The sequence below is a fragment of the Bubalus bubalis genome, chromosome 12 (genome assembly GCF_019923935.1).
Source record: "Bubalus bubalis isolate 160015118507 breed Murrah chromosome 12, NDDB_SH_1, whole genome shotgun sequence".
NCBI lineage: Eukaryota > Metazoa > Chordata > Mammalia > Artiodactyla > Bovidae > Bubalus > Bubalus bubalis.
Window position 1 is genome coordinate 66,974,703 of NC_059168.1, and position 19,588 is coordinate 66,994,290.

The following is a 19,588-nucleotide window of genomic DNA, read 5'->3' on the forward strand; positions in this document are numbered from 1 at the left end:
CTTTGTTGAAAATGTGACGATCACAGGAAAAGAAGATGGGAAATTTATATGTAGTGTAACTTTTTTTTGAGGAAGGTAGAGACTTAGTATGTCCAAGGTAAGGAGGAAGCTTGTGCCAAAGGAAAATAGTCAAGTGTAGATGTTGGATCACTATGTTGAAAATCTATCTCACCATCAACCACAGGCTTTCCCCCTCAAGTCACAGACTTGCAGGCTGGTAGGTCCTTCTGTCACCTTGATCTCAGCAGCTCTACATCTTGCAGGAATTATTCTAAGAGTCTGGCATGTATATGACACGCTTACCAATTTGCCAGCAATGCAAAACATTTTCCCTTCATACTAGTTCAGCTGTTTTTACAGCATTTTGGAAAGAAAAAGGAAGGTGGAAATGTGTAGAACCAGATCACTGTTTTTAACTGGAAATTTCACCTTTCTTGTAAGCTTTGCAAGATGAAAAAAAACAAAGCATAATGAAACAACTGTGAGTCAAAGAATTATTATGTCTTATCCAACTCAATGGCCTCACTTCACTGCTAAGAAAATTATTCTCAGAGAGGTTGAATTATTTGCCTAAATTCATATAAGTAGTCAGTAAGAGTAGGATTTCTTCTTAATTCACAGAATTAAAATGTTTAAATTCAATGATTTTTTTTTTCGATTATATTACATAGCTTACCTAATTCACTGTATCTGTATGCATATTGTTATCCTTTTTCTTATCTGTGGAATAATTAAATGGTAGCAACCACTCTACATATAATATGTGCAAATACAGAAGTATATATGCATTTGTGTATACATATATATGTGTGTGTATATATATATATAATCTTCTATTAATGGCTTATTATGTACTGACAACCTAGAATACCTTTTTCAATTATAATAGAAAATAATGATACCTGCCTTGTAAGGTTGCTATGGGAATTATATTATTTATTATGTTTTATGTAGATGGGGATACTGAGTCAGAAAAGGCTCAAGGCCACTCTAGTGTAAATGTAGAAACCTGGATTTGGGCCCGGGAACCATGGCCCCAATGTCCCACATGCCTAATCACTGCACTACAGAGTTTCCCACAGTTTTACTACTATATACAGTTTTAAATTAAAAATAAACCTGAGCCTACATAACTCACCACCCCAAATCCTCTGACTTCTTCCAGAAAGCATTTCCCCTGAAAGCATGTGCCCTCTACACGTTTTATCTTTGCGGCCTTTTAACAACATAGCTTGGAAATACTCCTCACAAAGAGGTACAGAGGTAGAATCAGCAATTTGCAGATGGGGTTAAGAGGTTAAGCATCTTGCTTATTGCTTAAGGAGTTGGAAAGAAAGCCAAGAACGCTTGGCTCAAACTGCTGAGTAGAAACCAAGAGACCACACTTCTGTCTCCCTCCCAGTCAGCCTTTGGTTTGGTCGAGAGTGTGGTTTTGCCATCAGTATCATGGGGGAAAATGACATATTCTGAACACATCACTTGATTCCTGGAGCAGAAGATTGCAGGCTGTCATTACCAAGGGGCATAATTCTGAAAGCTTTTTCTAAATTTAAAAGTAATAGGAGAGAAAAAGAGTCTTCAGATACTTTGTGCTTGAAAGCACCTGGATTCATTCCATTTTGAAGAACTTTTCATGCAGGTACAAGAAGATTTGATGGCAAAATTAAGAGAAATGGAGCAGAGCACTTATTTACTCTCTTCTCCTTTTGACTGAGAGATAATATCATGGTGTCTCAGTCTATGGGAAGGTCCTTACCTCTCTGTGCCTCTGTTTCTCTGATTGTGAAATGAATACTGTAATGATCATCCCTACCTCGTAGAACTGTTGAAAGGATTAGCAATGCCAGCTGCCTAGTAGATGGTGCTGTTACATTTGTGGTTATTGTTGGGGGTTTTAACAAAGAATTAAGGAATCACCCTAAATCCTCATGGACACATCCCACTTAAATCATCACAGCATAGCCAAGAATAATTCAGAGCAAGTCCCCAGCTCTCCATGCCTCACATCCCTGTCTGAAGTTTTTAACCTTTGGCTGGTCTCTCCCTACACAGAGGGATATGGGTAGAAAAGACTGCTTTGGCATGGCGTCAGGTAAAAATGATTGTTTCCTTTGTCTAATGGTTCTAGCAAGACTTCCTCCAGACGGGAGCACACAGGCAATGTCTCTAGAGGAAGTTTGTCTAAGGGCGTCTCATATTGAATCTCAATGATGGTAAAAAAGAACCCACCTTAAAGCAATTCAGTAGGTCTAGGAACAGATGGATGTGTGAGAGCAGACTGGTCCTGCGCTTCTCATAGTCTCCCTCTGGAGAACCACTGTTAAGAAGGAGAAAGGAAAGGCATAGCCCTGGGGTCCCTAGGTTGAGTTTGAAGTGGCTCATCAAAATAAGAAATTTCCTCAACATCCTTTCATCTTGAAAATGAATGTACACTTGTATTCTATTCTGTAACACACCAATGTTTAACTTCACATAAAAATCATGTTGAGTCCTTTCTCAAATTTTGGAGTATAATCTATGCCCTAGGAAAAAACATTATACACACAAACACACACACACATCTTCCGTGTCTTTGTGTACAGTTCACTGTCCTGTACCAAGTTTGGATGCCACGTATGTAGTAGAGACAATACAGACTTTGTACCAGGACCAGCCTCGGCTCCAATCTGGGCTCTACCAGCACATAGAAAATCTGTTTTCTTTTCAAATGTATGATGAAGATAAACACCATTGGGTGGTGTTGTGATGCTTTGTGAACTAATGCATAGAAAGAGCCTAGCAGAGACCCTAGCACGGCATGGATCCTCAGGAAATACAACTTCCCCTGCTCACCTACTATCTGGCATGTGGCATAGATAAAGGATAACATCTTACAGACCAGCAGCCACAAACATTCTTATCTGGATGAAGTCAGCAAGGCAAACGTCAGAAATAGCAGCATCAAACATGGTAGAGTTCTCATATTCAAATCAGATAGCTAAGACCAACACATTTTCTGTGGGCTAACCAAAAAAAATCTACTATTGGTCAACATCAGGCTTGTCCATCACCTCCTAGTCCCTTGGCCTCTCGGGTGGGAACGTGAACCTTAGGTTTAGCACTGCCTTTGACAAGCTCAGAATGCTTCCTTGTGAACTGTGGTTCAGCCTTTGATATTCACCCTCAACAATTTTTAAAAATCATTAAATATTTTAAGTATAACAAAAGTATACAAAGAAAGGATTGTAAACCCTCATTATCCACCACCAAGCTTATGAAAGAAAATGCTACATGTTTTGACACCCCTCTTTCTCTCATCAGAGATATTACTATCCTGAAAGTAAGATTTATCATCTTAATGACTGTTGTATATTTTTGCATACCCATGAATAATGTATTTTTTCATATTCGGTTTTATAATAAACTATCATACTGTGTTCTTCTTGAGCTTGCTTTTTACACTTAACATCATGTTTTTGAAACTTTTTCTATGTAGATACATGTAGCTACACTTGGTTCATTTTAACTAATGTATACTTTCTGTTGCATTGCATTATATTGTAATAATGTACCACCGTGTACTAATCTATTCTCTCATTAATATACAATTAGTTTGTTTCTAACTTTTCACCACTATGAACAAAGTTGCATTGAACATTCTTGTACCCGTCTCCCAGAAGGTGGGAAGCAAGATTTCTCTGATATAGAGATATATACCTAGGGATTGAATTGCTAGGTCTTTGGTATGTGAATATGTAACTTTAGTAGACATGATTTAATTGTGCTCCAAAAGGGCTGCACCAATTTACACTGCCATTAGTGATTATAAGAATTTTCATTTCCCAACATTCTACCGATGTCTTGTGTGATTCTCCTATTCTTATCAAAGAGATGTGCCCACATATGACTTGTGGATTGGATTATCTGGTGTGAACCTAGTATACTCCTACCTACTCCCACCTCCAGCCCAACGCTGCTCCAAAGTGTGACAAGGAAGACCTGTCTTTTGGAGAGAAGTGTAGCTTTTTTCAGCGTGACCAGAACAGCAGACTCTTGTCTGTTATCTACAGTAGAACTGTCTACTTTCAGCTTCCATCCAAGAAAGTGACTCTGGGCTCCTCATTCTCTGTTGCTCAGGATTTGGCAGAGTGTTACTCTATCCTCTGCCCCTGCAAACACTCCTTGTGGTCAGTAGTACTAAGCTCAGGTACATCAAACTGACCATCTTAGATGCCACCAACACCAGGAGAGACCCTGTCCCCATTGAACTAAGAGGAGTGTGGAACTAAAGGTTCTCACAGGATAAAAATCTGTATTTGGGCAACCCTGACTATACAGCCTACTTTGCACCACTCCCGTCTCTTGCAAAATATGACTCAGCTAGGGGAGAGGGTTAGTGATGGGGAAGGTCTTACAGGTTGGTGGCTCAGAGGTTCAAGCATCTGCCTGCAATGCGGGAGACCTGGGTTCGAGCCCTGGGTTGGGAAGATCCCCTGGAGAAGGAAATGGCAACCCACTCCAGTATTCTTGCCTGGAGAATCCCATGGACGGAGGAGCCTGGAGAACTACAGTCCACAGGGTCACAAAGAGTCAGACACGACTGAGTGACTTCACTTTCACTTTCAATGCCATAGGAAACTGCATGGTGAAAACCGCTCTGCAAATGAGTAATAAACCAAAATAGAGTTGTGTACAGAGGAGTTTGTTTGGACAAATTCGTCATGTTGCCCTGTGATTAAACCACTGTTCCTGTCCTTTATGCTAGCTTAGGACAGCTCAGGAATTTGGAAATTCCTTGATGGGCTCCTTTTAATGAACTTCAGTTACTGGTCTGCCCTTGACCCTGTGTTGTACTGTAGACTACTCCTGCCTGTCAAATGTAGCCTCTCCAGTTACCAGCAGATTCCCAGGTTCTGCTTCTATTTCAACCATTGGTCCTAACATAAAATCAGATGCAGGACTCTGAGCTGGAAGGAAGCTGGTAGGTCTTATAGTTCCACACTTTCACTTTGCATTTGAAAAACCAAAGGTTGACATGTGTTAGAAGTGGCAGAACTAAAATTCAGTTCAGTCTGATTTCCTGCAAAATCCATGCTCTTGTGAATGGTACTGAACCCATGGGAAGAATGAGACTGCCTTATAAGACAGTGTGAAAAAAGTGAAAGTCGTTCAATTGTGTCTGACTCTGCAACCCCATGGACTGTAGCTTCTCTATCCATGGGATTCTCTAGGCCAGAATACTGGAGTAGGTCGCCGTTCCCTTCTCCAGGGGTTCAGTGTAGGTGTAAGAATAAGGGGATCTGGGTTCTGGGGCACTCCAGTCTTTAAAGTTCTAGAAGAGAAGGCAAAGCTTACTCAGAAATATGAGAAAGGACAACTGATGTGGGAAATGGAGAGAGGATGCTACAATGGAAGTCAAGAGAAGAAAGCATTTTTAATTGAGAGAGAGGAGTTAACTGTGCTGCTGTTAGAGAGAGAGTAAGAGGAAGGCAGAGAAGTAACCATTAAATTGGGAATGTGGTGATCATTGAGGACCTTGAAATAGGCAGTTTCAGTGGAATTGTTGAGTCAAAAGTCACTGCAAAATGAGCTAAAAGGTGAGGGGTTTCAATTTTAAATTGAGAGGGAAAGACATTTTAGCCCCTTTTCTTGCAAAAAGCACCCACAATCAGGAGAAGGTGAGACAAAACCACAAAGCCCATCTTTGAGGAAATTAAAACCATAAAAACACAGGACAGAAAAAAAAAAAAAAAAACAACAGAGAGTGGCAAACGATGTAAGCAGTGTGGAGAGAAGTCATACATAATAAGAGATACTGAGGAGGAAATAGCCTTGTAGCCTTGCAGAACCTTGGAAAGCTCAAAACCTGGAACTGTCTTCTGCTACTGCAGAAGGCAAGAAAGTGTTACAGGGTGAAGACTAGGACATGTTTAAAAGTTTACCTAAGGATCTTTTCAACCTTCAGAACCACTTGCTTCTGCTACAATTTGAAAATTTCCCTCTTTTCCAACTCCACTAGAAAAGAGAAGTGTATTCTCTGGCAAAATTAAACAAGAAAAGTTTCATGGACAGACACCACATAAGGGAGATTATGGAGACATATGCACAATAAATGTTGCTACTTCCAACCCTCTCCCTTGTCAATTCCAGAATTAACACCTAAGGAAAGAGTTTGAAAACTACTTCTCTGTAGAAATAATCATTTCAGAGGGGAAAAAGTGTTCATACACTGATGCATCAGTGGATGATCCATCCAACAAAGAATCCTGTTGATAAAAGCTGATCATCCACCAACTGGTATGCCCCACCGTGCACGCAGGGTTTCCCAAGTGGCACTAATGGTAAAGAACCTGCCTGCCAGTGAAGAAGATGTAAGAGACATGGGTTCGTCCCTGGGTCAGGAAGATCCCCTGGAGGAGGGTATGGAAACCCACTCCAGTATTTTTGTCTGGAGAATCCCATGAACAGAGGAGCCTGATAGGCTACAGTCCATAGGGTCACACAGAGTCGGACACAACTGAAGCAACTCAGCACACACGCACGCACCGTGCACACAGAGCTTCCAACCAGTCTTAGTCTTGTTCAATCACTATGAAGAGATAGATAAAGATCACTTTACATTTGAAATCTTTACCAAGAAAAACTGGGAAGCAAGTACTCTTTCAAGAAGTTTTGTTTTGAAGACATGCAGATGAATTGGTCAATAGCTAGAGGGACATGTGGGGTCACAGTGGATTTATTTTGTTATGATGAAAGGTACTAGAGTATATTTATATGCTGGTAATCATCTCCGGTATTTTTCTTCCTGACTTGAAACAAATGTGTAGTTGCAAATATTTAGAAAAAGCCTTTATAGTATGTCTGCTTCTAGTTAGGATGTAGAGGGATGTGAAAAACCTTCATTTCCATGGTCAACCAGAAAAGCCCAGACAAAATAAAATTCATATGTTCCACTGGGGCTAGCAGACACACAGGAAGCACTGATGAGATGAGAGAGAAACAAGCCCAGTAGAACTGAGCAGACATCTGCAGAAGCTTCTGTACTTGAAGGTGGCCACCTGATCTGGGTTTGGGAAATTAGAAATGTAGGTGAGCCATGGACAGACCTCTAAGGCATGAGGGAAAGTCAGCTGAACCTTAGACAACAATGTTCACCAGAGAGATGGATTATCTTAAAGAGCCCCGATAAAGAAAAATTTCTCAGCCTAATAATTCTTCCCTCTCATCCAAACCTCTGCAGTTTCCCAAGAAAGTAGCAGTAAAAGAGTTGTTGAAAATGAGAGAGAAATCACTTCATCCCATGGATATTTGTGGTGCTTGCTTGGATTCCGGAGTCCTAAGTCAAGCAAAATTATCTGAAACTGCGCCTAACTCCCGTCTCAAATACAGAAAAGATCACAAAGACAGGGCTGGGAACTGGGTTAATAACAGGGAATACAGTCTAATTAAAGCTGTATCCCAAACGAAGATCAACCTAACTCAAGAGAGAATCTAAACATTCAGCACCACCCCGACCCCAGCTCACAAAGATAAAAGGCTTACAGTCTCCAGTTAGTCAAAAAACAAAAAACAAATCAATATTATACCTAAGTTTCCACTGCTTTTAAGAAATATACCATGTGTGAAATACAAATTTAAAAATTGTGAGACATGGAAAGTAGGAAAGTGTAACCGATGATCAAGGAAAAAAACAAGAATGGTAGCAAACCACAAACGACTCAATTATTGGAATTAATAGACAGGAATTTAAAACAACTACTATAAACATATAAAGAATTTACAGGAAAAGGTGCATATAATGGAGGAAGACATGGGGTATCTGAAAAATAAGAAAGAATCTCCAAACACCAAGTGAAAACTGCCGACTAAAAAATACAATATCTGCAGAAAATGGATTAATGAATTAAAAACACATTAATAGAAATTATCTAAATTGAAAGAGAGAAGGGAAAACATGGAGGGTGATGAACCAGATCTTATTATTTGTGGGGTTATATCAAGTGATCTAATATATGTATAATTAGAATACTAAACATGATATTTCACACACAGATTCAAGAAGCTGAAAGAACCCCAAACAGGATAAATTAAAAAAAAAAATCACCTAAGCACATCACAGCTGAATTCTTGAAAACCAGAATAAAGAGAGAATCTTAAAAGCTGTCAAAGGGGGAGGGAAAAGACATATTACAGAGAAATATCAATGAAAATCTTGTACTTTTCCCTGGCAAAAATCTTGTGCAATCCAAAAGACAAAGGATCAATAACTTTAAAGAGGTAAAAGGAAAAAAAGTCCATCCAGAATTCTGTATCCATTGAAAATATCCTTAAAATTAAAGGCAAAGTCAAGACGTTTCTAGAAAGAAAAAATAAGCTGAGAGAATCATTACCAGCATATCTGTGTTACAAAATAAATAAATAAATGTTAAAAGAAATTTTTCAGAGAAAAAAATGATACCAGGTGTAAACTATCCATAACAACACATAAAAACAACAACCAGAAATGATAACTATTTTCTTTTTCATTTATAATTTTATTTTTTGTTTTTGACTGTGCTGGGTCTTTGTTGCTGTGCGAGTTTTTCTCTGGTTGTGGTGAGCAGGGGCTACTTCTCTAGTTGTCGTGTGTACAGGCTTAATTGCTCCCCAGCATGTGGGATCATCCTGGACCAGGGATCGAACTACTGTCTCCTGCATGAGCAGGTGGATTCTTCACCACTGAGCCACCAGGGAAGGCCAACTATTTTCTTAATTTCATAAAAAGATGATTATTTAAGTCAGAAACAATTAACACTATATTTTGGAGTGTATTACATACAGAAGTAGAATATATGACAACAATAACTCAAAGGATGACAGAGAATTACATGGAAGTATAATACTAAAAGCTTTTTCAATTATATGAGAAGTAGCGTGATATTAACTTATTATAAAATAAGGATAAACATCATAATCCATATAGCAACTGCTGAAATGAAATGAAAGGGAGGATATCACTAGAGATCCTACAGATATTAAAAGAGAATGAAGGAATATTAAGAGAAAAGTAATAGAAATAAATTCAACAATTATAATGGATATTAATGAATATCTATGCATGTTACTATCTATAAATTATACCTAACTTTAAAAAATATAACAATGGATCTTTAGTTCAACATGCATCCTGATGTCATTAATCATACTGGCCTACTCTGAGATAAAAATCGTAAAGAGGACGTGATCTTTATACATTATAAACAAGTGATTAGAGTTGGTTAGGGACTTCCCAAGTAGCAGCAAAATGTCTTTCTTTGCTATTCTGTTCGGTTCGCTCCATGTTTTGGGTAGCCGACACTGGAGCCCTGAGACATCTGGAAAGGTCGTGAGTGTAGTGTTAGTTGTTAATTGTGATGTATGTTTACTGTATCCTTGAGGTTCCAAAGCCAAAAACTGCAGGACATTTGAGGAAAATCAGTTCCACGGAAGCTCATTCACTAGGAGACAAAAATTGGCCAATTCAGAGCTGACGCTGGGTGTCAGAGAGGTGGTGGTGGAGTTTATTTTTTATAGACTGGAAATGTGGTAGACATTGCCCAACCCCAAGGTGGATTTTGCAGTAGAAGAACCACTGGGATACTTGGGGTAAAAAGTTGTTGAAGTGCTTCTTGATGTACTTATGTACATGCCTCCTTTAATGGTTCCATCAGCAAATATTAAAATGTCACAGTACAACTGGAATCCCAGAAAGTAATCTTCAAGAAATGTAGAAAAATTCCAGGGTAAGAGAAAGCCCAACAGACACTGTAACTGATTCTCCCCACCCCCTCCCCCTACAAACCAGCATAGTACGGGTGCAAAGTGAGTGCTCAGTAAGTAGTTGTGAAAATGAATGAATGGATGGATGGACTGTCCAAAGTGGAGTCATTCATTCAGCAACAAATCACTCAACTATGTCCATCATTAAGTATTGCAGGAGTTGCAAAAGGAACACAAGACATGTGGCCTGAAAACCCTTGACTTCTAAGTAGGAACACTGGCAGACATGTGAAACCACCAAGGAAAAGAGGAGACTCTTTAATAGCAGCCTGTTTTCGTAGGATTCCCAGACTCTCTCATTTCCCAGGAAGATAACATTTCATTTGGTAATACCCAAGTTCTCAGAAAAAGGAGAGGTTCTTATCAACCCCTTTAAAAGACCTTTCTTCCAGCTTTCTTTCATTTCTAAGAGAGCATAAAAAAATAGGTCTTTATTAATAGTTCTGTTGTCCCAGAATTAAAACAGACCCACAATTTCCATGAAACCATCTGTTTTGTTTGCTTGGATGTTGTGGGAGCTTAGAGAAAGGGCATGGAGTAGGGAGATGGGGCCATAAGTCATCTGATCTTTCACCAACTAAGGGTGGTATAAAGGAAGTTTGACCACTGCTTGGGACCAGTGAGCAGCTCATCATATCTTGCCAGAGACATCAAGGATAAGGAGAGCTCCCAAAACAGCCTGTGCTTGTTCTGGTACCAAAAAAATAGAAAGCTCAGGAAAACACTTGTAAGGAAAGGAAATAGGCTTAGAGAAAACACCCCCGTTCCCAGACATTTTTTGGCAGAGAAAAATACAAAGCAGCCAGGGAATCTTTTCCACACCCCCAGTATCCCGTTTTTCTTTCCTCTTTTTAAAGTTCCAATTTTAACACAATACACCAATTTTAGTGTTACCAAAATGTCCTAAACCTCACTAGTCAATGACCAAAGACAAGACCACATTTACTTTTTTGGTTCACATTTCCTTTCAATGCCCTATCTGCGTCCACCTAATTAGAAATTATCCTCCGACTCCATAATGTACCTCAGCTATACCGGAGAGTTTCAGCGTATGACCTCTGTGACTTAGGAACAAACCCCAGTTTTCTGTCTCAGCCACACTCTCCTATCCCAGCTTCACCATCCTGCCACCTTGTTGGCTCTTGTTGCTGTTGTTCAGTTGCTCAGTTGTGTCCAACTCTTTGCAACCCCGTGCACTGCAGCACACCAGGCTTCCCTGTCCTTCACCAACTCCTGGAGCTTACTCAAACTCATGTCCGTCTAGTCGGTGATGCCTTCCAACCATCTCATCCTCTGTCGTCCCCTTCTCCTCCTGCCTTCAATCTTTCCCAGCATCAGGGTCTTTTCAAATGAGTCACCTCTTCGCATCAGGTGGCCAAAGTATTGGACCTTCAGCTTTAGCATCAGTCCTTCCAATGAATATTCAGGATTGATTTCCTTTAGGATTGACTGGTTTAATCTCCTTGCAGTCCAAGGGACTCTCAAGAGTCTTCTTCAACACCACAGTTCAAAAGCATCAGTTCTTTGGCTCTCAGTCTTCTTTATGGTCCAACTTTCACATCCATACATGACTACTGGAAACACCATAGCTTTGACTAGATGGACCTTTGCTGTTACCCTCATGAAAAGGCTGACCTGCAGGGCAAAGCTGCCCTCTGCCAGGTGAATGCTAATGCCACCCTCCCCCTGCCATGGTGGCCTCATGGGGGACTCTGCTCACATCTTTAACCCTCCTTCTAATGCACAGATATATGCTCTTTCTCATCGCCGAACAGCAGAGTTGAAATTAAACTATGGCTTTTAATGGAATTTATTAAAATGTGGGGGTTCTGTAAAGAGGTACAGCGTAGAGAATGGTTTATAGTTACATGGACCCAAGCCTGCCCTACAGTCAATTACTACCAGGTGAGCTTCTGCCTGGCCACTGTCCACATGTAGCAATGAAGCCTATTCCCTCCCCTACCTCTTTAGCAAATATTTTTTGAATGTCTGTAATGTTCCAGGTATGTCATAAACACAGAAGATTAGTGGAGACCAAAACAGACATGGCCCAATGCTCATGGAGTTTAAGTCTAAAACTGAAACAAATGAACTAAACTGAACAGATGATGACATAATCAAATGTTACTAGTTATAAAATGTCCTAAGTGCTATAAAGCAAAAATTGTGGGATACCCTGTAAAGTCTGATTGAGGGAGCTAATTGTCCAATGAAGCTACTTTGAACAATTGATATTTAGCTTGGGATTGAAGGCTGGGAGAGAAGTAGCCCAGTGGAGAGCTGGGCAAAGAATATCTCCCATCCCTAGGCAGCAATGACTGCAGATGTGAAGGATCTGTTGGAGAAAGGAGCTAGGGATGACCAGTGGCACTCAAATGAAGGGAGTAGGGGCAGACTGGTGCAAGTTGAGACTGTCAGGGAGGCAGAGAACCATCCCATGTAGGCCCTTGAAGGTTGTGGTAAGGATTTGAGATCTTATGCCAAGTGTAATCAATTGCTATGAAGGGTTTTGAGCAGCAGAGTTAATGGCATGTTTTGACACAAAAATAGTTTAAGAACATGTGGAGATTGAACAGAAGAGGGTTGAAGAGGCAGTCTGATAGCTAATGACTTTCCCAATAGTCTAAGTAAGAAATGATGGTGGCCCAGGCCATGAGGTTGGCAAAAGAAATAGAAGTGTCAGTCTCAAGATATCTTTAGAATACAACCAATGGAATCTAATGTTAGATTACATAGGGGATTAGGAGAGAGGGGAGTCAAGGTAGAGGGGGTCAAAGAAGGCTTCCAGTTAGATGATTTGGGCAGCTTGGCACGTGAGCTGATATCTAGGCACTGATAAGAGAAGCAGACAATAATCTGTACGTCTCCCAAAGTCTAAGTTGCTTGACCTTAAATATTCCACCTTAGAAGCATCAGCAACCTCAGTTTAAACCCTATTCAATTCATCTTTTAAAACTTCCAACCTGACGATCCAGTCTCACCTATGAGCACCCCATTACATCAGTTTAACAAAAATATTAATTCCACGTTGGGCTTCCTCTTTAAGCAATTACCAGTATATACAAGTAATAAATCTTATCCATTCATTTGTTCATTCATTTATTCAAGAGAGGAATAGTTTATCATCGTGACCGAGAGCAGGGCCTCTAGGTTGAAATCCCACCTCTGCCACTTGGTAGTGAAGGAGCTTTGGACAACTTCCTTAAAGTCTAGAGCTGAAACAAACAGATGTTATTAGTTATAGAATTCGTTATTAGTTTATAAATTAGTTATAAAATGTCAAATGTTCTTAGTTATAAAATGTCGTAAGTGCTATAAATCCAGAATTGTCGGGTGCCATGTGAAGTCTGATTGAGGGAGCTAATTTGAACTGGGGAAGTCAAGTGACTATTTAATACTTTCAGCAATCTAGTGACTCAGTTTCCTTATCTGTGAAATGAAGATAACTCGAGTATCTACCTCAGAGAGCTATCATAAGGCATAAGTGAATTAATTGTATGTATTTTTCAAACTGTTTGACACAGTATTAGTACACAGATGGTATTAAAATTTGCCATTGCTCTTCATTAATTCAAGTTTTACTGAAAACTTCTCACTGTTCTATGCTGCTTGGCAAAGTAGAAATCCAGGCAAAAAAATTTTTTTCTTCTAATCAGGCAGATTGGATGTCAAGCCTCTGTTCTCTTACTTAACTAACCTCTCTGAACTCATTTTCTTACCTGAGGGCAATGATACCCACCTGGAGTGGTTATTATGAGGATGAAATCAGAAATCTGTGTAGGGCCTGTATCTAGTGGATGCTCAGTGAACATTAGTTTCCTTCCCTGCTGAAAAGAACTTTCCCCACCCAATTTAAATTGTGCATCTCCACCCTCTGCTCCTAAAGAAACTCCAGTGGGAGGAAGAATAATTTCAAACCCTTTATGGGCTTACTATTCGTGAATGAAGTTCTTTTTTTTTTCTTTTGTCAAAAACTACACTTTCTTGCCCTTTTCAGCATAGTATGCTATGCTAAGTCACTTCAGTCGTGTCCGACTCTGTGCGACCCCATAGACGGCAGCCCACCAGGCTCCCCTGTCCCAGGGATTCTCCAGGCAAGAACACTGGAGTGGGTTGCCATTTAGCTATGTAATTGATGGGAATGTGAATGTGGACATCTAACATCCCTAAGGGAATGGTCCACAAAGATTCTAATTGGTCCCCTAAGCTTCATGTTTTCCACTGCTGTCAGACCCTTTCCCAAGACCATAACCACTTCCTCTTCCTGCACCACTACCACCTTGAGCAATCAAAGTAAGAAAACATGGACTCCAGCCCACAGAAAACACTGTTGGTGTCCTGGAAAGCCCAGCTTGCCAGGGTCTTTATTTTCAAAGCTGACTACTTGGTTTTCTCTGGCGCAATGGTGCTGGTGGCGTTTTGCTCCAGACGCCTGTCCCTCCTGCCTGTGGTCCTTGTGGTGACCTTGCCCTGGGTTGTTAGTACCCGCCCCTCTCTGGACTACATGAGCCCTTTGCATCTCGATATAAAGTTGCCTAGGGTGGTATGTTTACTTCAAGACCAGTTGCATCTCAAGACTTGTTTCCAATGTAGAGTGAAAACTTTGTCCTGTTCCAGGGAATGGAAAATTTTCACCCACAGATTCCTGAAGAAGTGTCCTTTCCCTCAGTCCCTGGAATCTCATTTACTCTACACTATGGCTTGCCCTAAACTGATGATTTACTGCAAAGACTTTCCTGCCGATAGGCTTTTAGGGGACAAATGGGGTAATATAGACTATCCATGGAGATAAAGACTAATGCATGTGACTATCAACAGCAAAATAAAAACAAGACTAACAGGGTGTCTTTGGATTTCAGGGAACAGATTCGTCAAGGGCTAGAAGAACTCCAGAAGGTTCTGCCAGGAGGAGACACTTACATGCATGAAGGATTTGAAAGGGTAACTTCAAAAAGAGTTTTAAACTCCAAATGTAGATTGTGATGTAGAAACAGGGATGACTGATGAGATGAGACACATGTTTTAACGGAACTAAGCCACACTCAATGGCAAGAGTAAAAAAATTTCCCAGAAGTGTGTACCCAATAATTCCATCCAAAAGAGCTGAATAAATGAAATTCCTTCCTCCTTCCCTGACACTGGATGAAGAATCTCAGCTAATGCTTGGCTGATGCTCATGAATCATGCCACACACAAGTCCTCTCTATTCCCAGGGTAGCCTTTCTATATATTTCTTCAGAGGTTGAGACAGAATTTCATCATTTCAGTCTTAAGAAAAACAAGTCCCAGTCTATGAGAAGTAAGATATTGATCCAAGGTAACCTTAGATGAATGTCATCCATTGGTATTTGAGTGAAACCTGGGTGAATTACATAAAGAACTGATCCAACATCAGAGACCACTGCCCATAATGGCATTTGTTGTAGCAAAGAGTAGATATGTCTAATGACTTTTTCATGTGTTTTTCAGGCCAGTGAGCAGATTTATTATGAAAACAGTCAAGGTAAGACTATATTCTGAATTACCATTATGATTAACTTTTTTTCTGTGTTTCCTTCTGAAAAATTACCTCAGTAATTTCCTGTTTCAAAAGACACATATGATATTGCTTCAGATCCTTGAACTCACACTTCATCACAGAGAAGGGACACATAGAAAGATGGCATGTACCAGGTCAAATTCTACTGCTCTGATGATTCCCCAAAAAGTTATATAAAAGTAATTAAGATCTCATTATGGGCTACAGTTTGTAATGCTCATGACCAGTTTTGCATGCTGAATTCATCAAGTTAATAAATACTTGGATGAGTTAGTAAAGTCTTGGATTTTTATGTCAAATTTAATTCTCTTGTCCTTCTCTGAGCTCCAAGCCTCTTCATCATTGTGACTGGATATGATTTTAGATTAAGATACCAGTTTGGCTTCATTGTTCCTTCATTTAAATGGGGGAAGGGCATGAAATGCACTTGCTAGTGTGTTTAGCACATGGAAATAATATTTATTATTATTTTCGTTAATATACTATTACTACCTTATCTTTCATGGGTAACATTTCTCTATCTGAGGCAAATCTCCAAAAAGAGAGTCAGCACTACAGTAGGGACTTTTCTCCCAGACCTGTAGAGGTGTCCACTTCCTATTTTACTCTAAACTGCAACAAATAAGACAGACCCAGTATCTATAGCAACAGTTGTTAATACAAAGACATCATCAGCAATGGTGGCTCAGATGTGAGCTCATATGTGCTCAGATGTGCCTCCAGTGTGAGACACCCGGGTTGGATCCCTGGGTTGGGAAGATCCCCTGGAGAAGGGAATGGCCACCCACTCCAGTGTTCTTGCCTGGAGAATTCCATGGACAGAGGAGCCTGGTGGGCTACAGTCTATAGGGTTGCAAAGAGTTGGATACAACTGAACAACTGACACACAATGTTACTAGAAGTTTCTAAATCATTGACAGAATTCTAGTAAGTTTTGACAACTGCTGTAATACTTCTGCTGCTGCTAAGTCGCGTCAGTCGTGTCCAACTCTGTGCGACCCCATAGACAGCAGCCCACCAGGCTCCCCCCATCCCTGGGATTCTCCAGGCAAGAACACTGGAGTGGGTTGCCATTTCCTTCTCCAGTCAACTTGTAAATCACTTCTGTTCCTCTTTGCCAAACTCCTCAAGGTATGTAGCATGCAGTCAAGGACAGCATGTGAGAAGGACACCTGGATGGCCCAGGTGTTCAAGTTTGCCCTCAGGCCTTGGCAAGACTCAGGTAGACTGCTCCTAGGAAATAGTCATGTGTGATTCCCTGTAGCTACCCTCAGCCCCCCAGCTATCAGTCCAGTGACCAATTTACAAGGTTTGGTCTTTTTTAAAGACAAGACTTGGCAACCCAGAAACAAAACATGTTCCCCCTTAGAGTTTGTTCCATATTCTTCTTCATGCTGGAGCAACTTCCAGTCTCAAAAGAAAAGGTGCTGATTTTCACAATACTGAACCTCAGATGGTGCAGCTTTGAAGAGATAGACTCCCAGGGCTGAGGGGGTTTTCTTGGTGTGGCAGGATGAACTGAGTGGGTCTGTGTTGTTTGACCAGGATACAGGACAGCCAGCGTCATCATTGCTCTGACTGATGGAGAACTCCATGAGGACCTCTTCTTCTATTCAGAGAGGGAGGTAAGAGACAGCCTGGCCTGTGTCTGACATACAAACAGGGCTTCTTCCTTCTGAAATGGGCTGCAGTCTCTCTACTTGGGCAAAAATGATAGATTTTCTTTGTAAAATCCCCGGATAAAATAGAGTCCCATATGTGAAAAATAATAACAGTTTATTTTTAAAGTGAATCCACATGTCTCACACATGGTGGGTATTTTTCCCTTTTACAAAATATTTGCATATTACTTTGGGGGATAAAATTTATCTGTCATGCCTTTCTTTATTGAAAGCAGTTTTGAAATACTATATCATTTTTTAACAAATCCATTGGTACTATTTTTCTTTCATTTCTACTAAAAACAGGAGGGGAAAGAATTACTTGAAATATGTAAGGGCCAATTTTGTCAAAATGTATTCATCACTGAAATTCTTACTAAGAATCAAAGCTGAACATTAACTGGTGACAAAGTAAATTGCAAGCTCTCCTTCAATATTCCTTTTTTCCTTTTCTTTATGCTCTTGAAAAGTACTCCCCAAAGCAATTAAAGGAATTCTTTCTAAATGAAGCTTTCAGTTTGTATAAAGAGATTCAGAAAAAGAGGTTTGTCTAGGACTTGAAAGTGATGTTTATATTTAGGAAATTCTTTCCTTTCAAATTTCACATTCGAGCTATATGTATAAGTAACCCAAAGAAACCAGTTCACCATAGAAATGTATTGAAGCCTCATTAGTAACAAAGGCTCATTCAGGACAACCTCAAAAGAAACACGATAAGAAGAAACACAGGCGGGGAGGAAGGGCGATGCCAGCCTCTTGAGGAGAAATCAATAAGAGCATTACCCTTACTTGAAGCTCTTGACTACTATTTAATTTAAATTCAGCTTTCTCCACAAGCCAGAAGTATATATTCATTCATTCATTCACTCACTATTTACTTAGAGTTTGACCTGTATGGGCACTTTGCTGGACTAGAGAAACATTGATTCGTAAGACACAGTTGCTGCCCTCAAGGACTTGACCATGTAATAATGTTCAACTTTTTGAAGGCTCTGTTGGCAAAGGGCATGAGGATATTAAGTGGGTAAACACATTACTGTCCCCCATCCTTAACTTGTACAAAATTCTCAATGGGGAGACACATGAGTAAATTATGACAGACACTTCCTGAGCATCTGGGAAACAATATATTCCTATATGAAAATACATTCCTATATAGAAATTCCTAACTTTAGAAAAAGTTGAAACTAACTATATAATAGGAATGCAAAATGGTTTATCTAGATGCAAAGTAGCAATCAAAGTAAAAACCCTAATAAGGGAATAAGTGAATATAAAATAAATGATAAGTGACAGGCTTAAAATAGGGATTGGTAGAAAAGAATTTTAGGTATGGCACATGCAAACTTAGAAAAATATTTGGAGTGCCACTGCCAATAGGAAGAGGGTGTCTGAAACAGAAAGATACATTTCAAGATACAGAAAGAAAATGAACCTTTCCATTTTTGATAATTCTATTTAAAGCCCTGCTAGAGGAGAAATGTCATATAGAAGTTGTTGCAGATAAGGCTGGGGCTAGACTGTATCTAAAAGTTAATTTTATCCTGAAAGCAGCAAGAAATAATTTCTAACTTGGAGGTAAAAAGATGTACGTTTCTGTCCCTTCTAAAATTCAGGGTTAATCATAAGTGGGTTGGAGTACTAAGAAAGGGGGATAAAAGGATATCATTGAAATCAATATGCATATATTGGGCACCTATTATATGTTTCCTATCAATTATTTATTAATTTCCTACTGTATTGACGTATACCAAGGAATTACAAATTTTGTTTTCTATTCTGAAACAAACAACCTAGAAAACCTGGAAGAGTCTTTAATAAATCAAATATTAAAACCAAGCCAAAATCTGTATATTATTCATTGTGTTGCCCTCTCAATACTTAATTGTAGAGAAGGTCATAGGTTCACCCACTCAAATATGGACCACACCATTGACCCTGTGTCTTTGGGAATAAAAAACCCTTATTCACAAAGGTGCTGACATTGATGCCCATCTGTATTGTTCTAGGCCTCATGTGAGGAGCTCTGCATATGTTATCTTATTTAATCCCCCAAACACTTCACAGAGCTAAGTCAAGCATCAAACACAGGTATATCAGGTTCCAAAGATTACAACCTTGCTGCCAGAGCATGATGCCATTACAAAAGAAGAACCTATGTCAATAAAAATCCATCAGAGGAACAGAAAAGATAATTATTTCCCCGGAATATTTAATATGACTTAGCCTACAATTTCCTTTTCCTCCCTTCGTCATTCAAAGTTTCTCATCAAGACTCTACTTCTGTGGATCTTTCTCAACACCTCCCATTAGACTAATCACGCCCTTTGCATCTACCATATTGAATTAGAATATGATGTTCACTGGAGTATTGACTCTTCAGGGACAGGGACTGCCCTCTCCCTTATGGTACATGGCACACAGTAGATGCTCAACAAATACCTGGTTATTGCAATTAGTCTGGCTGATCCAAAAGGACCGCATTTGCCTTTGCTTCTCACTCTAATGTCATTTTTCATTGGCCCAGGCAAACAGATCCCGAGATCTCGGTGCAATTGTTTACTGTGTAGGCGTGAAGGATTTCAATGAAACACAGGTATGAACATTAGAT

At 39.8% G+C, this 19,588-nt stretch overlaps 1 protein-coding gene across 1 annotated transcript in view; it reads left to right on the forward strand.

The window, feature by feature from the left end:
* Positions 1-19,588, forward strand: part of ANTXR1 (ANTXR cell adhesion molecule 1) — a 258,924-nt gene that overhangs the window by 42,582 nt on the left and 196,754 nt on the right. Inside the window, exons 4-7 of the mRNA XM_006049074.4 lie at positions 14,637-14,718; positions 15,247-15,280; positions 16,862-16,941; positions 19,505-19,573. Of these exons, the coding sequence (XP_006049136.1) occupies positions 14,637-14,718; positions 15,247-15,280; positions 16,862-16,941; positions 19,505-19,573 (265 nt within the window). The remainder of the gene's footprint in view (positions 1-14,636; positions 14,719-15,246; positions 15,281-16,861; positions 16,942-19,504; positions 19,574-19,588) is intronic.